The sequence below is a fragment of the Oryzias latipes genome, chromosome 17, assembly GCF_053564925.1.
Source record: "Oryzias latipes strain Hd-rR chromosome 17, Olatipes_Hd-rR_3.1".
Classification (NCBI taxonomy): Eukaryota; Metazoa; Chordata; class Actinopteri; order Beloniformes; family Adrianichthyidae; genus Oryzias; species Oryzias latipes.
The window spans coordinates 16,914,446-16,929,496 of record NC_136253.1 but is presented as its reverse complement, the minus strand read 5'-3'; the positions used below and the strand labels follow the sequence as shown (position 1 = coordinate 16,929,496).

At 41.7% G+C, this 15,051-nt stretch overlaps 1 protein-coding gene across 1 annotated transcript in view; it reads right to left on the bottom strand.

The window, feature by feature from the left end:
* Positions 1 to 15,051, bottom strand: part of LOC101159134 (xenotropic and polytropic retrovirus receptor 1 homolog) — a 33,235-nt gene that overhangs the window by 2,283 nt on the left and 15,901 nt on the right. The window contains exons 3-15 of the mRNA XM_023964785.2: positions 12,890 to 12,991; positions 12,474 to 12,697; positions 11,627 to 11,776; positions 11,266 to 11,349; positions 10,786 to 10,867; positions 6,539 to 6,628; positions 6,201 to 6,298; positions 5,923 to 6,102; positions 3,288 to 3,450; positions 3,009 to 3,200; positions 1,438 to 1,598; positions 1,208 to 1,347; positions 871 to 1,092 (exon numbers count right to left, since the gene is read on the bottom strand). Of these exons, the coding sequence (XP_023820553.1) occupies positions 871 to 1,092; positions 1,208 to 1,347; positions 1,438 to 1,598; positions 3,009 to 3,200; positions 3,288 to 3,450; positions 5,923 to 6,102; positions 6,201 to 6,298; positions 6,539 to 6,628; positions 10,786 to 10,867; positions 11,266 to 11,349; positions 11,627 to 11,776; positions 12,474 to 12,697; positions 12,890 to 12,991 (1,888 nt within the window). The remainder of the gene's footprint in view (positions 1 to 870; positions 1,093 to 1,207; positions 1,348 to 1,437; positions 1,599 to 3,008; positions 3,201 to 3,287; positions 3,451 to 5,922; positions 6,103 to 6,200; positions 6,299 to 6,538; positions 6,629 to 10,785; positions 10,868 to 11,265; positions 11,350 to 11,626; positions 11,777 to 12,473; positions 12,698 to 12,889; positions 12,992 to 15,051) is intronic.

Below are 15,051 nucleotides of genomic sequence, written 5' to 3'. Positions count from 1 at the left end.
ATTCCCAGAATCCACCAGGAGCACAGAGGACTCCAGTCAGATGTGAAGGCCTTCATCTGACCACTGAAGCTTGGCCGGCTTATGTAACAGAACTGAACACAGCGGAGAGTCCAAAGCAGAAGACCACAGAGCCACTCTGAGGACGGCTAAAAACGACCTCATCCTAATTAAAAGACCGCTTAAACAATTCATGATCAGATGGTGGGAGTGGGATTTTAAGGACAAAGGAATCCGGGTGTTGTATCCAAAGAGCGAACTTTAACCCGACTCAAAGCAACAGGGAGAAAAGAAAAAGATTGTAATAATCATATTAACGCTGGATTTTTTAAATAAAACTTTTTTTTCTAAGGAGCTTTTTTATGAATAAAGTTAAAGTACCATTGGCTGTACTTTGTTCTCCACATTTGACCCATCCCCTAGGGGAGCGGCGAGCTGCAGACACAGCCGCGCTCGGGAACCATTTGGTGGTTTAACCCCCCCAATCCAACCCCTTAATGCAGAGTGTCACGCATGGAGGCTTTGGTATGACGTGACCTGGATCTGAACTCGTGAGTCACAAGGCGGACACTCTCTCTACCACAAGGCCACTGAGCTGGCACAATAAAATGTATAAAACTATTAAAATGGTTTATTTTGTCTGTCTATCCTCTGAATTAAGGTAATCACATCTTTGTGGAAAAGAAAACTTCTAATATAATAAACATTATAACTTAGTTTAATGTAGCCTTTTAGTGATCTTTACTACCGGTGCAGGATTCCTAAAACCACAAGCATAAAATGACTAAATGTTGTGAAAGACAACAGGGAAGTTCAGGTGATGTGAAATGACAACGCTGCTGTAAGTGGAATCCTAGGACAGTCAACACTCACTGTGACGCGAGTCGCGGCCTGCGTAGATTCATGCTGTAGCTCCTTTTCCAGGTCTTCTTGCCGTGTCTGTTCCGGACACCGTCCTCTTGGTCCATCATCTGCTCCAGCAGAGTCTGGTCATCGGCATTGAGCGGAGCCACGCTGATGTCTCTGACGGCTCGGAACTCGCCGCAGTTATTCAGATGTTCGTTCTCAAGTCGGAAAAAATTCCACACAAAGCGTCTGTGGAGGACAAACACCAACTGTGAGCTCCACGTCTCACCTTAGTTTTGGGATCTGTTTGTAAATGTTGAATCATTACAAGACAAAAAAAATGTGTAATGGCTTTTTTTTGTACCTGAACACCTCAAGTGGAGCCAGGACTGTAGCCAGTATGTCAGAACTGTAGGGTATGTCGGTGAGAGTGGTGACAGAAATGGTTAAAATCCATGCAAAGCGCAGGAGGACGTCTTCCACAATGGCACTGTAGTAATACGCCTGGAAGAGAAGAAACCAGACTCAAAAAGAGTCGACACCACCTTATCATGACGAGGCAGTTTCTTTCTAAAAAGTCAGGGGGGGGGGTACCTTGTGTGGGTAAACGATCTCCTCCCTCAGGAAGGAATTTTCCCCGGCGTTGCGGTCAAACAGACCCCAGTCCATCCTCAGATCCCAGATGAGTGTGTAACACGAGCTGACCACTAAACAGCTGATATGTAAATAGAGAAAGACGTGGGCGTGGTCTTGACCTGGAGGGGAGACGGAGGCTACGGTTACGTTGAATGCTTGAATCCCTCATGTGCACTCACTCTCATTAACAATTTATGACAAAAAAGAAGGAACATTTTCTGAAACTTTTATAAGTATTCAGTAAGGATATTTTTACTTTACAGCCTAACTTTAGGAAGAGCCATAAATGAAAGAAGAACAGCTTCTTTCTACAGACATGTTACACAGAGCTCTGATCACATGTGATATGGAGACTTGGTCATTCAGACAGCCATTATTTTTGTTTTTTCCATCAGAAAACTGCATTTGAAGCAACTTGATTCCCATAGAATCAAGACTATGTATTCAAACCTGGAGCCTGAAACCTGAAAACTCTCTCCTCCATATGCAGTTGTTGTTGCCGTCACGGACTTCTTTTTTCTTTTTTTTTGTCATCTAACAAATGTTCCAGGCCTGTTTTGGGCTTCTCTACTGCTGTCCGGTTTCCTGCTTAGTTTAATAGCTACGATGTTCCTTCACTGTACCGCAGTTTGCCCTTCTCACCGTGAGACCATTTCCAAATTTTTCATTTGTTTTATTGGTGTATTTTTTACAGTGCATCGTGTTCCGCGTCCTGATTGGCGGGTTCCAAACGACATCCCAGAAACTGTTGTCTGCCAAGCTGGGGGAGGGGGAAGCAAACTTTCACAACTGCTAGCGACACATCAACACATAGTTACACAAAGTTAACTCTTTGAAATTAGAGGTGCAGTAATGACCAACACCTGTGGTGTATTTGGTTGCCACAAACAGAGACGCCACCAATCAGATCACGGCTCCTATAGATTACCTGCAGTCTTCAAGGAGAAGCAACCTGAAACTCGTCAGCAAACTGAGCGATGAGAGGAATGGCTGACGGGACTAAATCGAACAGACATCACTCAAACTATTCTGGCTGATCTATGAGTTTGCTGTGGCGGGTTTTCTTTTAGAACGTAACCGCCATGATTAACGAAGAAACACTGTACACAGAAAACGTTACATAGACTGTTGTTTAAATGAAGTTGGGAATGGTGCTGGGGAACCCCCACACACATTTTTTAAAATCTAATCAGTCTTTACTTAGAAAATCAATAACAATTCATCAAATCTAAGAATTGAGTTCAACTGTTTTATTCATGTATTTTTTCAGGTCAAATGAATTGAAAGTAGAAATTCATCATTTCATCACTGAAAGTTCCACCTTTGTTCAGTTTATCTCACCAGTAGAGCGAAGTATATCTCTACAACTTGTTTGTTTTTAACTTTATTATAAATTGAATTCATATAGAATCAAAAATGAGAAATGATTTAGCATTGTTGCAGTTATATTCAGTCCTAGTTTAGATACTGGAACAGGACTATGACGGTCCAGAATTGGGATTTTGGGGTAAAACAGTCCACGGATCTACCTTTTTGTGTGCTGTAGAGTGCAGCGAAGGCCACCACAAAGAAAGACGTGGAGTATTTCCCAGCGTTGACCAGGTGAGGAAAAGCTCGCTTGGTGTCGCGGTACCGTCGAAGACATTGGACGAAGCGGAACCACGCAGGTAGACACTTGATCACAGCACGGACTCCATAGGAATATGAGTTGCACACTTTACCTGAGCAGGTGAATAATTCATTTGGGTCAGACACTGCATCACTACAGGAACCATGTGCCCCGTCCGTCGGACATCTGTCTGGGTTACCGTTTCTGAAGAGTCCATTTTGTTCCTTCCAGTCCAGCTCAAAACTGTAGAAGCAGATCATGTACTCCAGGTCCATCAGAACCGTCACCAGAGAGTTCAGCTGGTCAGCCAGCCAGAAGTCTGCAAACCCCACCCGGTGGAAGGGAGCCGTCACGACTCGAAACTGAGGGGGAAGACACAGACATTTGAGGTTTCTGAAAACTCTGAAAACTCCGTTGATTGACTTTTATTGCACTATATGTCATAGTTTTCATTTGTTTTAAAATTTAACAACTGTAATCATTTAAACAGCTGTTAACAGTTCAGAACTGCTTGTGCAAAACTGTTGTTTTCAAGACATCTTTGGTTATTTTTGCCATTCGATTATCTGGTCGAATGAACGATGTTGTTCTTATTTTTAAAGAGGCGACATCAGCTGGCGCGTGAACCTGGGGAGCAGATGTAGCAAATCTGTGGGAAGTCTAGTGTTCTGATGTCAAATCAGACAAAACTAAATTATTCACACTTCAGAGAGCAACCCTGTGAATTTCCATAAGATGAGTCTTTGAATGAGTGTTCAAAAGAGCTTAAAGTTGAGATCCACTTGGAAGGCCTTCTGAAGCCATGACCGTCGTTTCATTATACCTGAGTTCACAGTTTAAAAGATCGGATTAAGAATCTGTAAAGGAAGAGAGAGATTCACAAACAGATCTTCCTTAAAACAGATGGAAAAATGTGATTTAAAAACAGATTAAAGTGTAGAGGCGATGTTGGCGCATAAAAACTGTTTTTGTGGGAGGAAGACAACAAAACCATGTGGTAAACATGTCTATCCGTTGATGGCGTTCCCTTTTACGTTTGTGTGGGAAGAACTTGTCTTTTCAATAAAAACATCAGGAGTGGACTGTAAAGTCCTCAGAAGGACATCAGAGTTGGAGATGCCATAATAATAGCAGTATGTCAGCATAGACGTGATACATTAAAAATGATTAACTGCTGGACAGCACCTGCTTACGCAAATCCAAACTTTGGACTTTATAATGGATGAAGCATCACAATTTATATTCCCTGATGGTAATGATTGATGTCAGCTGACCCTTCTTTGGCTCTGGAGGGGAAATTTTCCTCTTCTGAGCATCAGTGCTCTGTTTTTTTTAACAAGGACTGGGAACAGAACTGAGTGCTGCTCTATTAAATACTAATATGAAGAGTACATATTCATAGAATGCAATAACTGGACTGAGTGACTCCTCCCCCCTCGCGTTCCCAATAGAAAGTAGCCGCTGGCTCCAAGAAGCCCAAATCCCATAGACTTCTACTGAGAAATAAACAGCTACCACTCAGTCATTCTATTTGTCAGAATCCACATTTTTCATCCTATTTATTTTGGTACAGAAAGTTATTCAAGTTAAAAACTGACCAATGTGATGCCTCAGTACCAGCTGGTGGTGCCCGTTGGCCCCAATGCAAAGTTCAAAATGTTTGATCAACAGAGTCTCCGAGCCCTCTTTAAGTGGAAGGGGTGTGGCCTTCCGACCAGCTAACTCCTGAGAAACAATGACTCAGACCGATTCGGACCAATCACTGCTGGCTGACATGGTCTGGCTCCAGCATGGCGGCGTCCGAATCGTGAAAAAAATGGCGACTGAATTGACTTCATTTGGTTGGAGCGGGAACCATTTTCTACGGGTGACGTCACACTCACTCGGTCCAGTTCTTATATCCCGACAATGAATGTGACATAAATGGGGTGGAATGGTCGACATTTAGAAACGTTTATGGCATGGGTTATTGGCTGATTTATATAAATTTCCTCTAGAGATTGATGTAAAAAAACACACTGCACTTAGCTGTACACACTCCTGCTAAAGACTCAGGCATTTCATGAAACACCTGCTCTCTATGCAGTCCAAGTATCTGGTATGAATAGTGATGTCTGGAGGCATGATTAAACACACGCTTGTTGCTTTTTTTCTACTCCTTTCTAAGATCAATTTTAAAGTCCCACACCAGTCATCTTTTGAGTTATTTTAAAAGCGTTCCCAGTCTTTTTTTTAATGATCATTATGCCGTTTCTAGACAAAATCAAAAAACCTGTGTCGTTTTCTATGACTTTCTGCAGAGCGCCAGGGGTTCAATAAAAATTCGCCACCGAGTTGTGGAAGGGGACTGTTGGCGTGGAAGAACTCCATCCCCACTTCCCGTCATCCATAACTGAGAGCTCTCCGTTTACACTCTCTCCTGCTAGCTTACAGCCCCCCACACCCCCAACCTAACATTAGCGGTGCAACATAAAAGGTGAGTAGTATTGGAGCTATCCAGCCATGCAGATTTGAGCCAGACGCCAGCCAGGGTGAGGAAAACGAAGATGTGCAAAGATCTATTCGGCTGCTAGTGGATGCATCAGAATAGAGCCTGTGGCATGCCCAGCATATCATCTACGTCACAACTGCTGCTGTTCCACAACGATTTGAATAAAGAAGCTCTCAGAAATTCAAATTTAAGCTTCATTTTCTTCATACGTGTTCATCATCATCAGAAAAATACTTAAAGAACACAATAAAAACACGATTTTCATTGGAGTGGGTCTTTAAAATCGTAGTAGTAGTAGGTGCAGTAGGCAACTCAAAGGCAGTCTTCTACTGTGTAACGTTACCAGAAGCTTCAGCAGCCAGAACCGCGACTTGTAGTAACAGGTCTTGAAGGGGTTGATGAGGAAGAGGAGGAAGAATCCATACAGAATCAGAGGGTTGGCCTGCATCGGTATCTGAATGTTGTTACTGAATAAACAAGCCAGCAGGCTGACACACCACAGCACCCCCAACAGGCCTGCAATCTGCACAAAAACAGGCAACACGGGCCATCAGCTTCATCTCTGTGCATGGAGAAACTAAGGTCTTTTTTGGAATGAACGCAGGCAGGACGGGTTCGGACCTCAAACAGGTGCTGGTGGGACAGGTTGTTTCTGGGGTTCAGCTCAAATATGAGGACGTGGTTAACTCCAGCTTGCCTCCATCCGTACGTGTTGATCCCTAAAAACACACCGAACATGTTTGCATGCTTGACTTTTTCTTGTAGGGTTCACAGCAGAAAGTTATTCCAAAGTTAATTTGAGACAGCAGTAAACATTTCACAGAATCAGGAATGACACAAGCAAACATTTTGGTTTTGTGTAAATGTTACACATTGTTGCTGCCCAATGACAAATGTCTGAGAATTGACCATGTGAGTGTGTACTTTTCATAAATCCTGTGTTATTCAGGTGCACATACCCAGTAGAAAGAGAAATTCTATCAACAGGAAGCCCCCTCTGTAGATCCTGACCATAGGCCAGACTTCAGAATTTCTGATCACCACAGCTCCTGTGAAGACAAACCAGAGCAGAGATAACTGAGCGGGACAGCAAACGAGGACAGAAACCATCCCATCACAGTATGACCGAGCTCGTCCTTATTGAACGGCACACATCAAGGAAAGTCACTGTCAGCCAGATGTGACCATGGATGACTTAATGCACAACACAAGAAAACAGCAGGACAGAGTTTATTGTCCTGCAGTGGTTTGATGTTGCAGGCGTTGCACCGTCTGTTAAAGATGCGGTCGTGTGATCCAGCTCCACAGCTGTCATCATCTAAGCTGAAGATGACTTTAATGAATGCTGTATTTGCTGCTGAAAACTGGCAGCACAAACACGTCTAACCTAACATGTCAAGTTGTAGAAATACAAAGTTTGGACCTGACACCCGTCAACCACAAGGCCACGGCCCATTTTGGCACAGCTTCAACTCTATTTATTTTATTGACAAAAAGTCAACCAAAGTTGACTAAAGGTGCTACCAAAAAAAACAAGAAAACCATCAAATCAGTCAGAAACTAAAACTGTTTCTGAAAGATTGTTACAATCCAACTGGGCTTCAACCTGGAAGTGAAGGAATCGTCGTTTGGGGGACGATGAAAACTTCCTGATGGTGACAGGCCAGAACAGAGAAATTCTTTTTTGTATCTATATAAAACATCCTGACCGCATTAGAGTAGAAATCAGCCGGGTGATATTCAGTCTATCTACGGAGAAATCTTAAAAAAAACAATAAAGACTTAATGACGGGAAGATGAGCTTGATGTCAGTGTCAAGCTGGAAGATCCAGTCATATTTCATCCTCAATGCTTCATCTCAGTCCTCTCCAGGTCTAAAATCTGTCCCTGGTGGCTTTGGACGAGTTGCAGTCTGACTGTCTAAGGGTGTGGAAAGATAACCAGTTCAAACAGCTGCCTTCAATACAGGGAACAAGTGGAGGATTAAACGCATCCTTAAAGAAAATGTAACGGGTCTGTGAGGAACAGCATTCTGCACAATTATACACAAATTCATAAAATATGATTTCCTGGATTCTTTTTTCAATTCTGTCTCTCATAGCTGAAGAGTCTTTACACGTTTCTTATCTTTTTAAGTAGCAGAACTTGCAGAAACTAGTTTTTTTGCCTCTTTATAAATCAACTTCTAACCCAAAAAATAAAAAAATAAACTAAATTGACTTAATCAACTACCAATAAATAAGAAGATCTATTATTTTAAGTATATTCATTATTCATGAAGCAGACTCCAAAGTAAACAAAGCTTCTCTTTATTAATAAAGAAATGATGAAAACTCCAGTGGTGGGCTGTCAGGGCCTTCAAGCACTTCTCTGAAGGCCTAAAAATATCTGAATCGTGTGTCAATTATATTTTGTCCATGCATGTTCATTAAATAATTCTAATTAAATAAAAATGGTCTGTCCATTCCCTTTTATTGTGTATTTGATGGATATGCTGCTTCCAGACAGACGTATTTTCATATTGGAGCATTTAACCAATCGTATTTCAGCTGTCCTTTGTTGCCAAGCAGAGTCAGAGCTAAAGAGGCCTTCACTATTCGTTCTGCAGGCCCTCTAATACAAAATCTAATGTCAGTCGTTCATTTCTTTCAGCCATTCAGATTTTGAGTTGGTGTCAGCAGGGCCTTCTAGCAGGCTTAGGTAACGTCACCGTATTCAGACCCTCTGATTGGACAGAAGTTTCAGGAATACAGGAGAAATTTCCCATATGCAGCCTTGTCGAGCTTGACACAGAGCCGGGGAACACATTTTGATACGTCTTGGTTAAAAACAGAGCTGACTGTAATGTACGCCATGGAGGAGTTAGCAGAAAAGTCTCCCACTGATCTCCTTGACTTCCTTCATCAGAAAAATCTTAGTGAATCATGAAACAGATGTACAGATTAGTGTGTTTGGCACTGACCATCCCTTTCACCCATCCCCTGGGGGAGCAGTGAGCTGCAGACACAGCCGCGCTCGGGAACCATTTTGGTGGATTTAACCCCTGAATCCAACCCCTTAATGCTGAGTGTCAAGCAGGGAGGCATTAGGTCCCATTTTTAGAGTCTTTGGTATGACTCGGCCTGGATTTGAACTCACGACCTTCCAGTCACAGGGCGGACACTTTAAGTTGAATGAATAAATAAAGTTCTGCTGTCTCTCACAGCCATATGAATACCTCTGGAGTATTTTAACCACTGCAACAAAACCTTTTGACTCTTTTGACATCAGAGGTGATCAATGTCGTCAGAGGAAATGGGGGATGGGAGAAACTGCAGCATAGTCCGCCTCAAAAATACAGAGAATTGGAATTTTGACACTTAAATTGGTTAAATATCTAAAATTATAGCAGAATATTTTCCTTTAAAAGTCTAAAAATGACACATTTGCTTTACCATATTTCACCTCACCGGCCCCCCTCCCATCGTGTCAATTTTAAACATTTGTGTATGATTTTACTGCACCCATTCCTTCATTTGACCGCTGCAGTTTAGGCGACTCAGCAATGCAGTGGTGGGGGAGGGGGTCATTTGCTCAGCTGTGAGTCCCCAAAATGGTTTTGATAGCAACTTTTTAAGTGGCTGGAATGAAAACTTAACCAAAACCAAGAAGGGCAGTTTCAGAAAATATGCTTTTAACCCTCAGCCAAGAGTATTTTTGCCATTTAAATCAGGAGCAAACACAACTCGGCAACATTCTCCAGCCGTGTTCCTTTCAGATCCTCATTCCACGGACCTTCAGCTCAGGAAAATTCTTGGAATTTTACGCAGCATCCCTCTTTCCTGTCTCCATTTGAGGATCTTTTGGGGTATATATCTATTTTTTTGTCTTACACTTTTACCACTAAGAGTGGTCTGTTCCATTCATGATCAATCACTCAATTAATTGATTTGCTTAATTTGAATATCCCTTTCTATCCATCTGAACATACTGTTTAATAAAAATTGCCCCAAAAAAATTCCCAGAAACCTAAAAACTTATAAAGTAAAGTAGAGCCTTCCAACAAACAAAAATAGGGAAAAAAGTTAAAATAGATTACAACTGGTGTCTGAAATGAAATATAGTAGATTGAATACAAAAACCTTTGTTCAAGCTAAAAGCACTCTTTCAAAGATAAAGATGTTTTGTTTGCTTGTTTGTTTGTTTTAATTTCCAGGGAGGACCCCATATCCTCGGGGAGAGGTCTCCACAGATGTGGGTCACAGTGGGAAAATGATGCCCCACTGCAGGCATCAGTAGCTAACAGTTCATATGCTAGTGTCTATAGGATCTAAGGATTCTGGGAGATTGGTACAATAAACTCAAATCTGTTAAAGAAAGGGTAAAAGACTGGTAAAAGCTTCAAACATGAATAAAACAGTTAAATCAAACTAGAAGTAAGTGTAATGCGTGTCAAAACGTGTGCAGCTGAACTTGGCATGACTTGAAGTCTGAGTATGGCGTTTTGGGAAAGACTTGACAAGTGAGACGTAATGAATTCAGTAAATAATGTATGCATGCTTGAATAGCTCATCTCCAGTTCTGGAGAGAAGAAAGGGTCTCACTCCAGCTAGAATTCTAGGGTGGAAGAGGTTCAAAGCTTCAAAATTGAGAGCTGCTTTACATTTCAGAGATGTCTAGATATATAGACAGCATAAAGGATTATTAGTTGAATGCTATAAAGCATTCCACCCATTGTTTTCATGTTTCTCTTTCTTTATTATAGTATCTTCCGCCATTTTTTTGGTGGAAGATACTCCTCCTACAATTTTTCTGCTATTTTTACTATTCAACTATTAAAATGTTCAGCTCGTTCAGGTTTTTCCAGCTTTGACTTTTGGTCCTTCAAATCCTTGAACTTTTCAAGATATTCTAGGATTTCCTGGATTTTTGCCTCCATTGAAATACATGGGGAATCTTTGGTGCGGAAGCTCGCTGGTTCAATACCCAACACTGGCCTATTTCACAAAAATATCTTTTTTGTTATTGTGCTGTTTTCACTTTATTTATGGTAATGTATGTAAATAACTTCAATCTGCAGACTTCATAAAAATAGTAACAGAAAATCCGTACTGGAGGATGTTTCTGCTGGAACATCAGGTTTGATGCGTCTCTTATGCGTTCTTTGTGTAACACCTTGAGATGACACATTTTAGGACACATCATGTGCGTTTTGTGACTTTAGTACCTGTAATTACCACTGCAACGATTAGGACGAGGAAAACGCCACAGTAGAGTCCGACTCTAAAGGTGGTCCAGGCAGGAGCAGGCTGTGGACAGACGGACAAATGTCAATACCATAAAAAAGAAAAAGAAAAAACTTTACCACAAAGAGTTTTTTTTTTTTTTTAAACTGGTTCCCCTACTAGAATTTAACTAATAAACCCGGTCTCCATTAAGTCACTTTTACTGAATGATTTGAGCTTTGTGAGGTTGTAGATTAAAAAAATAAACTGAGGCGACACTAGATGTGTCTGAAAGTTTATTAAAAACAAAAAAAGTAATGGAAACACTTCTAGTGACACACAGGGAGGGAGATGGGAAAACGGAGCAAATGGTGGTTAATCAGGATTTAGGTGTGGGGATAGTAGGACAGGAAAAGAAGATGTTTCATAAAAATACTTCAGACATGAGCGGACTTATGCAGACAAAAGAACATGGGACTAACTTGTGCGGCTCCCAGAGGAGGCACCCTCAACCTCTTCATGGCCTTCTGTCTGTCCCCACCTTCCAGCTCTGTTGTGACCAGCGCCTGGAGGACGACCATGACAGTCATTGAACATGAGACAGTGAGGAGAAAAGGGGAAAAACAGGAAGTCGGTGCACAAAAATGCAGTTGTTTTTTTTTGTACAAACACCATTCTTGTTGTGAGTAGCAGGTTTTAAAATACTGCCCTCATACAATTTAATGGTTACTGGTTGGTTTTATGGCAACATTAGAAGAATATCTAGGACAGAATTTGGGATTTAAGTGAAAAGTAAGTGGTAAAAACAGCTGCTAAGGTGTGTACATGTGTGTGTGTTCATACTTCTGTCTCAGAGATGAGCTGTGTGATCTTCTTGCATGTGTAAAACGGAGCCACCTCAACGTGAGCCACCCTCCAGTCCGCCCCTCGCGGCGTTTCCAAGATCTTGTCATGTTTCTTCAGTATTTTCCTGAAACCTGTAAAGTTCAGATTCTGGAAGGACACAGAAGTGGAGAAATGTGATTCGTGTCAACACCGGATCATTAAAGCCAGCTGATGGAGGATGTGGAACCCTAAATGAGCTCTTTGTACCGAGCTGTGGCATGTATTCAGCACACGTATGAGCCAGGCCAGCACAGAAGGAAAAGGAAGAGACCTTTCTAGACATTTACAGCAAAGACAAACAGAAACAAACTTGAAAACAGGACACAAGTCAGTTAAATTGCTTTTTATTTTGTTTCTTTAACCTTGGGAAGCCTGTTTATCACACCTTTAAACTGTGCATCAGCACATACATGTGTGGAACGAGCAGCTCCCGTGGGTTTTTCTGAAACCTTCATACACCTTTCAGCATACGTAGGTAACCAACAAGCTGCCCTTTCCATGTGCAGTCACACACCTCCACATCATCAGAGATTACCAACAAGACTGTCGCATTTCAACTGTGAACATTCTCAGTTGGCGTGGTACAATGGATTTCCCCAGACTTCTTAACCTTTTGCTTTGCAGATGATGAGATTTGATTTTAGTAACTCTTTATTTAAAGTATTCCACTATATTTTAAAACACTTAAAGACAGAGAGCCGTGTAGTCTTACACTTTTATGAACAATATTATTGTCAGACGACCAATAAAAACAATCAAAAGGCGTGTGTGTGCATGTGTGTGTGTGTGTGTGTGTGTGACGCACCTGGTAGTTCTGCAGCAGAATGAGGCTGAGATAGAACTCGGAGAAGGCCAGCTGCAGGTCCTTTATGTTCCTGTGTTTGCATCTCTCCTGCTGTGAAAGGGCAAACACCGTCTTCCTCCTCCTCAGGCCTCGGGCATTGGCCAGGCTCTCCCTCTGGGCGTCCAAAGAGGACTGCAGCTCATTCTGCAGGGTGGCGAATCGTCGCTGCGCCTCAGCCAGCTTTTCTGGAGGGGTTCAGGGAACAGATGCACGGTTAATGCAGGATACTGGGGATACTTTTTCTTCTACAGAAAACTGTTGTGATGAGAAAACTGCCATCTTTTCACACCAGATAAAACTAGAGACTCGAATGAAGTGGCAGCCATGAGACTGTGAGGTCCAGCAGTGTGTGCAGCAGAGGGAGTTCTAGAAATTACCAGAGTAGAAGGTGTTGATCTTGGCCAGCTCTTTTTCACAAGCCTGGAAGAACTTTTCTTCAAACTTGGCGTAGTATCTCTTAACGGTGTCCTCGTCTGTGACTGCAACGACAAACATGCTTACAGCCGGGAGGTTTTTGTAAAGTGGTAAACTTAGCGGAGCGGTGTCTGAACGTCAGCCAAACACAGTGAACTGATTGTTCATCGTTTGTTTGAATCGTGTTCAAAGAGGATGTAAAACTAAGTCATCTTTGCTCCATGCAATCAAATAGAAATAAAATACACAAAAACATTTGTATGTCTTGAGGAAGAGCAAAAGCTACCACAGGCCTCATGAAGCCCATCAATAACTTGTGCAACATTTTGAACTTTTTACTGGCAGAATGTAACAGAGGTCATGGGGTTCATCCATCTATGAAAAACAAAAGAGGCGAATCGTGTCTGCACTTACGCTTTCTGGTATTTTTTGTTGATGTTTCAGAGTTCTCTGCTAACTGAATGATCCACATCTTTGTGTTTTCATGTCTCGGGGCTACAAAACCTGTAAACCAGATTTTTAATTTTCTGTTTGAAATATATGTAAAACTAAGTAAAGTGAGGCAACAAAGTTGCAGATGGCACATGTGTGATTGTGAATGCAGCTACACAAATAAAAGATAATAATGACTGACTTGAGCTGGATTGTCAGTCTGCTCTGGACCAGACTATAGAATAAACCTTACTGGGCCCTAAATGACATTGTGTTTGGAGAACTTTACAACACCACAATACACACAACTAAACTCAAATCGTCTGTCAGATGGGTCATTGATCTACAGTGTTCCCCCGCATGTTTGCGTTTCACTATTCGCAGGTGTTTTTTTCAGTCACGTGACTCCGAAGGAGGTGCTGCAGTGGAGGAGGGGAGCGGAGATGAAGAGCACACCGGCCTGTTGGCTTTCTTGCTGGTTGCTAAAGAATATTTCACAGCTGGTTCCAGCGGTTCCTGAATCGCTACAAACCGAAGTTTGTGTCACTGCATGGAGAAATGGCATCAGCTGACTCAGAAATATCCTGATACACCAAGGAAGATAATCGTGGAGAATAGCCTAGTTATCATCCGGAGCGGGTATTTAACATGGATGAAACGGCCTCTTCTGGAAGACGATGCCCTCTCACACTTAACTGATGAAGGAGGAAGCACAGGCTCCTGGTTTTAAAGGTACTACCAATGTGTTTTTGAAAGTACGCTAAGGTACAATTACTCTGAATAAAATAAACTTTATGTTTAACATTATTCCAATTCTTTAATAAATGTTTTACAAAGCATTAGAAATGTTTCCGAAGGGTTTTTGATGAGTAAGGGTCGTTGAGGGACGGTCTTCGGCCGCGGGGGTGGAGGGTGGGGGTTAGTTGTCCGTATTCGTGGGTGACTCTGGTCCCTAACCCCCGTGAAAATGGAGGGAATACTCATCACATTCACACAGCTACACACTACACTAAGCATGTGTCCACTTCTACCGACAGGTCACCGTTTACACAATTACTGCAGAATAAAACAATACTGTATAAATCTAAACGCGTCACTGTTGAGCGTGCGCGGCTTTGTAGCTTCTGCTCACACTGAACCAGAACTTTATGAAAGCTGTGCGAAGATTATTTTATCTGCAGCTCAAAAATGTTACAGAATGATTCAAGAAACAAAAGCAATTTAGAGGAAGTTACTAACTTTATTTGCCTTTATTTGTTCTTTGCTTTTTGTTTCCCTGTGTATTTTAACTACCTAATAGTATTATTACTTGGGTTACATTTCAAGTACTTTACCAAACTCTACATTAACTTTGACTTTGTACAATCAATGCAATACACTGAATAATTGTCTGATCTAAACATTTGAGCTTAAACAGCAAAAAAACATTTTATTTGGGTCTCATTTTATAACTAAAAACTTTAGGAGTTCCAGTTCTCTGACACACACACCATGTCATCTGAAGTTTATTCACAACTAAAGCTTATCTAACCTAGTTTCTTTTGTTTATTCTAATATAAAACTTATAGGTGTTTAAACATTTGGAGTTTTTGCTTCCCCCCTGGTAGCTCTCGGTGGCCGTGTTCATGCACAGCAGCTGACTGTAACAGCAAAGCACTCTGGGTCTTGAAAATGTAAAAAAGTGCTGAGTGAA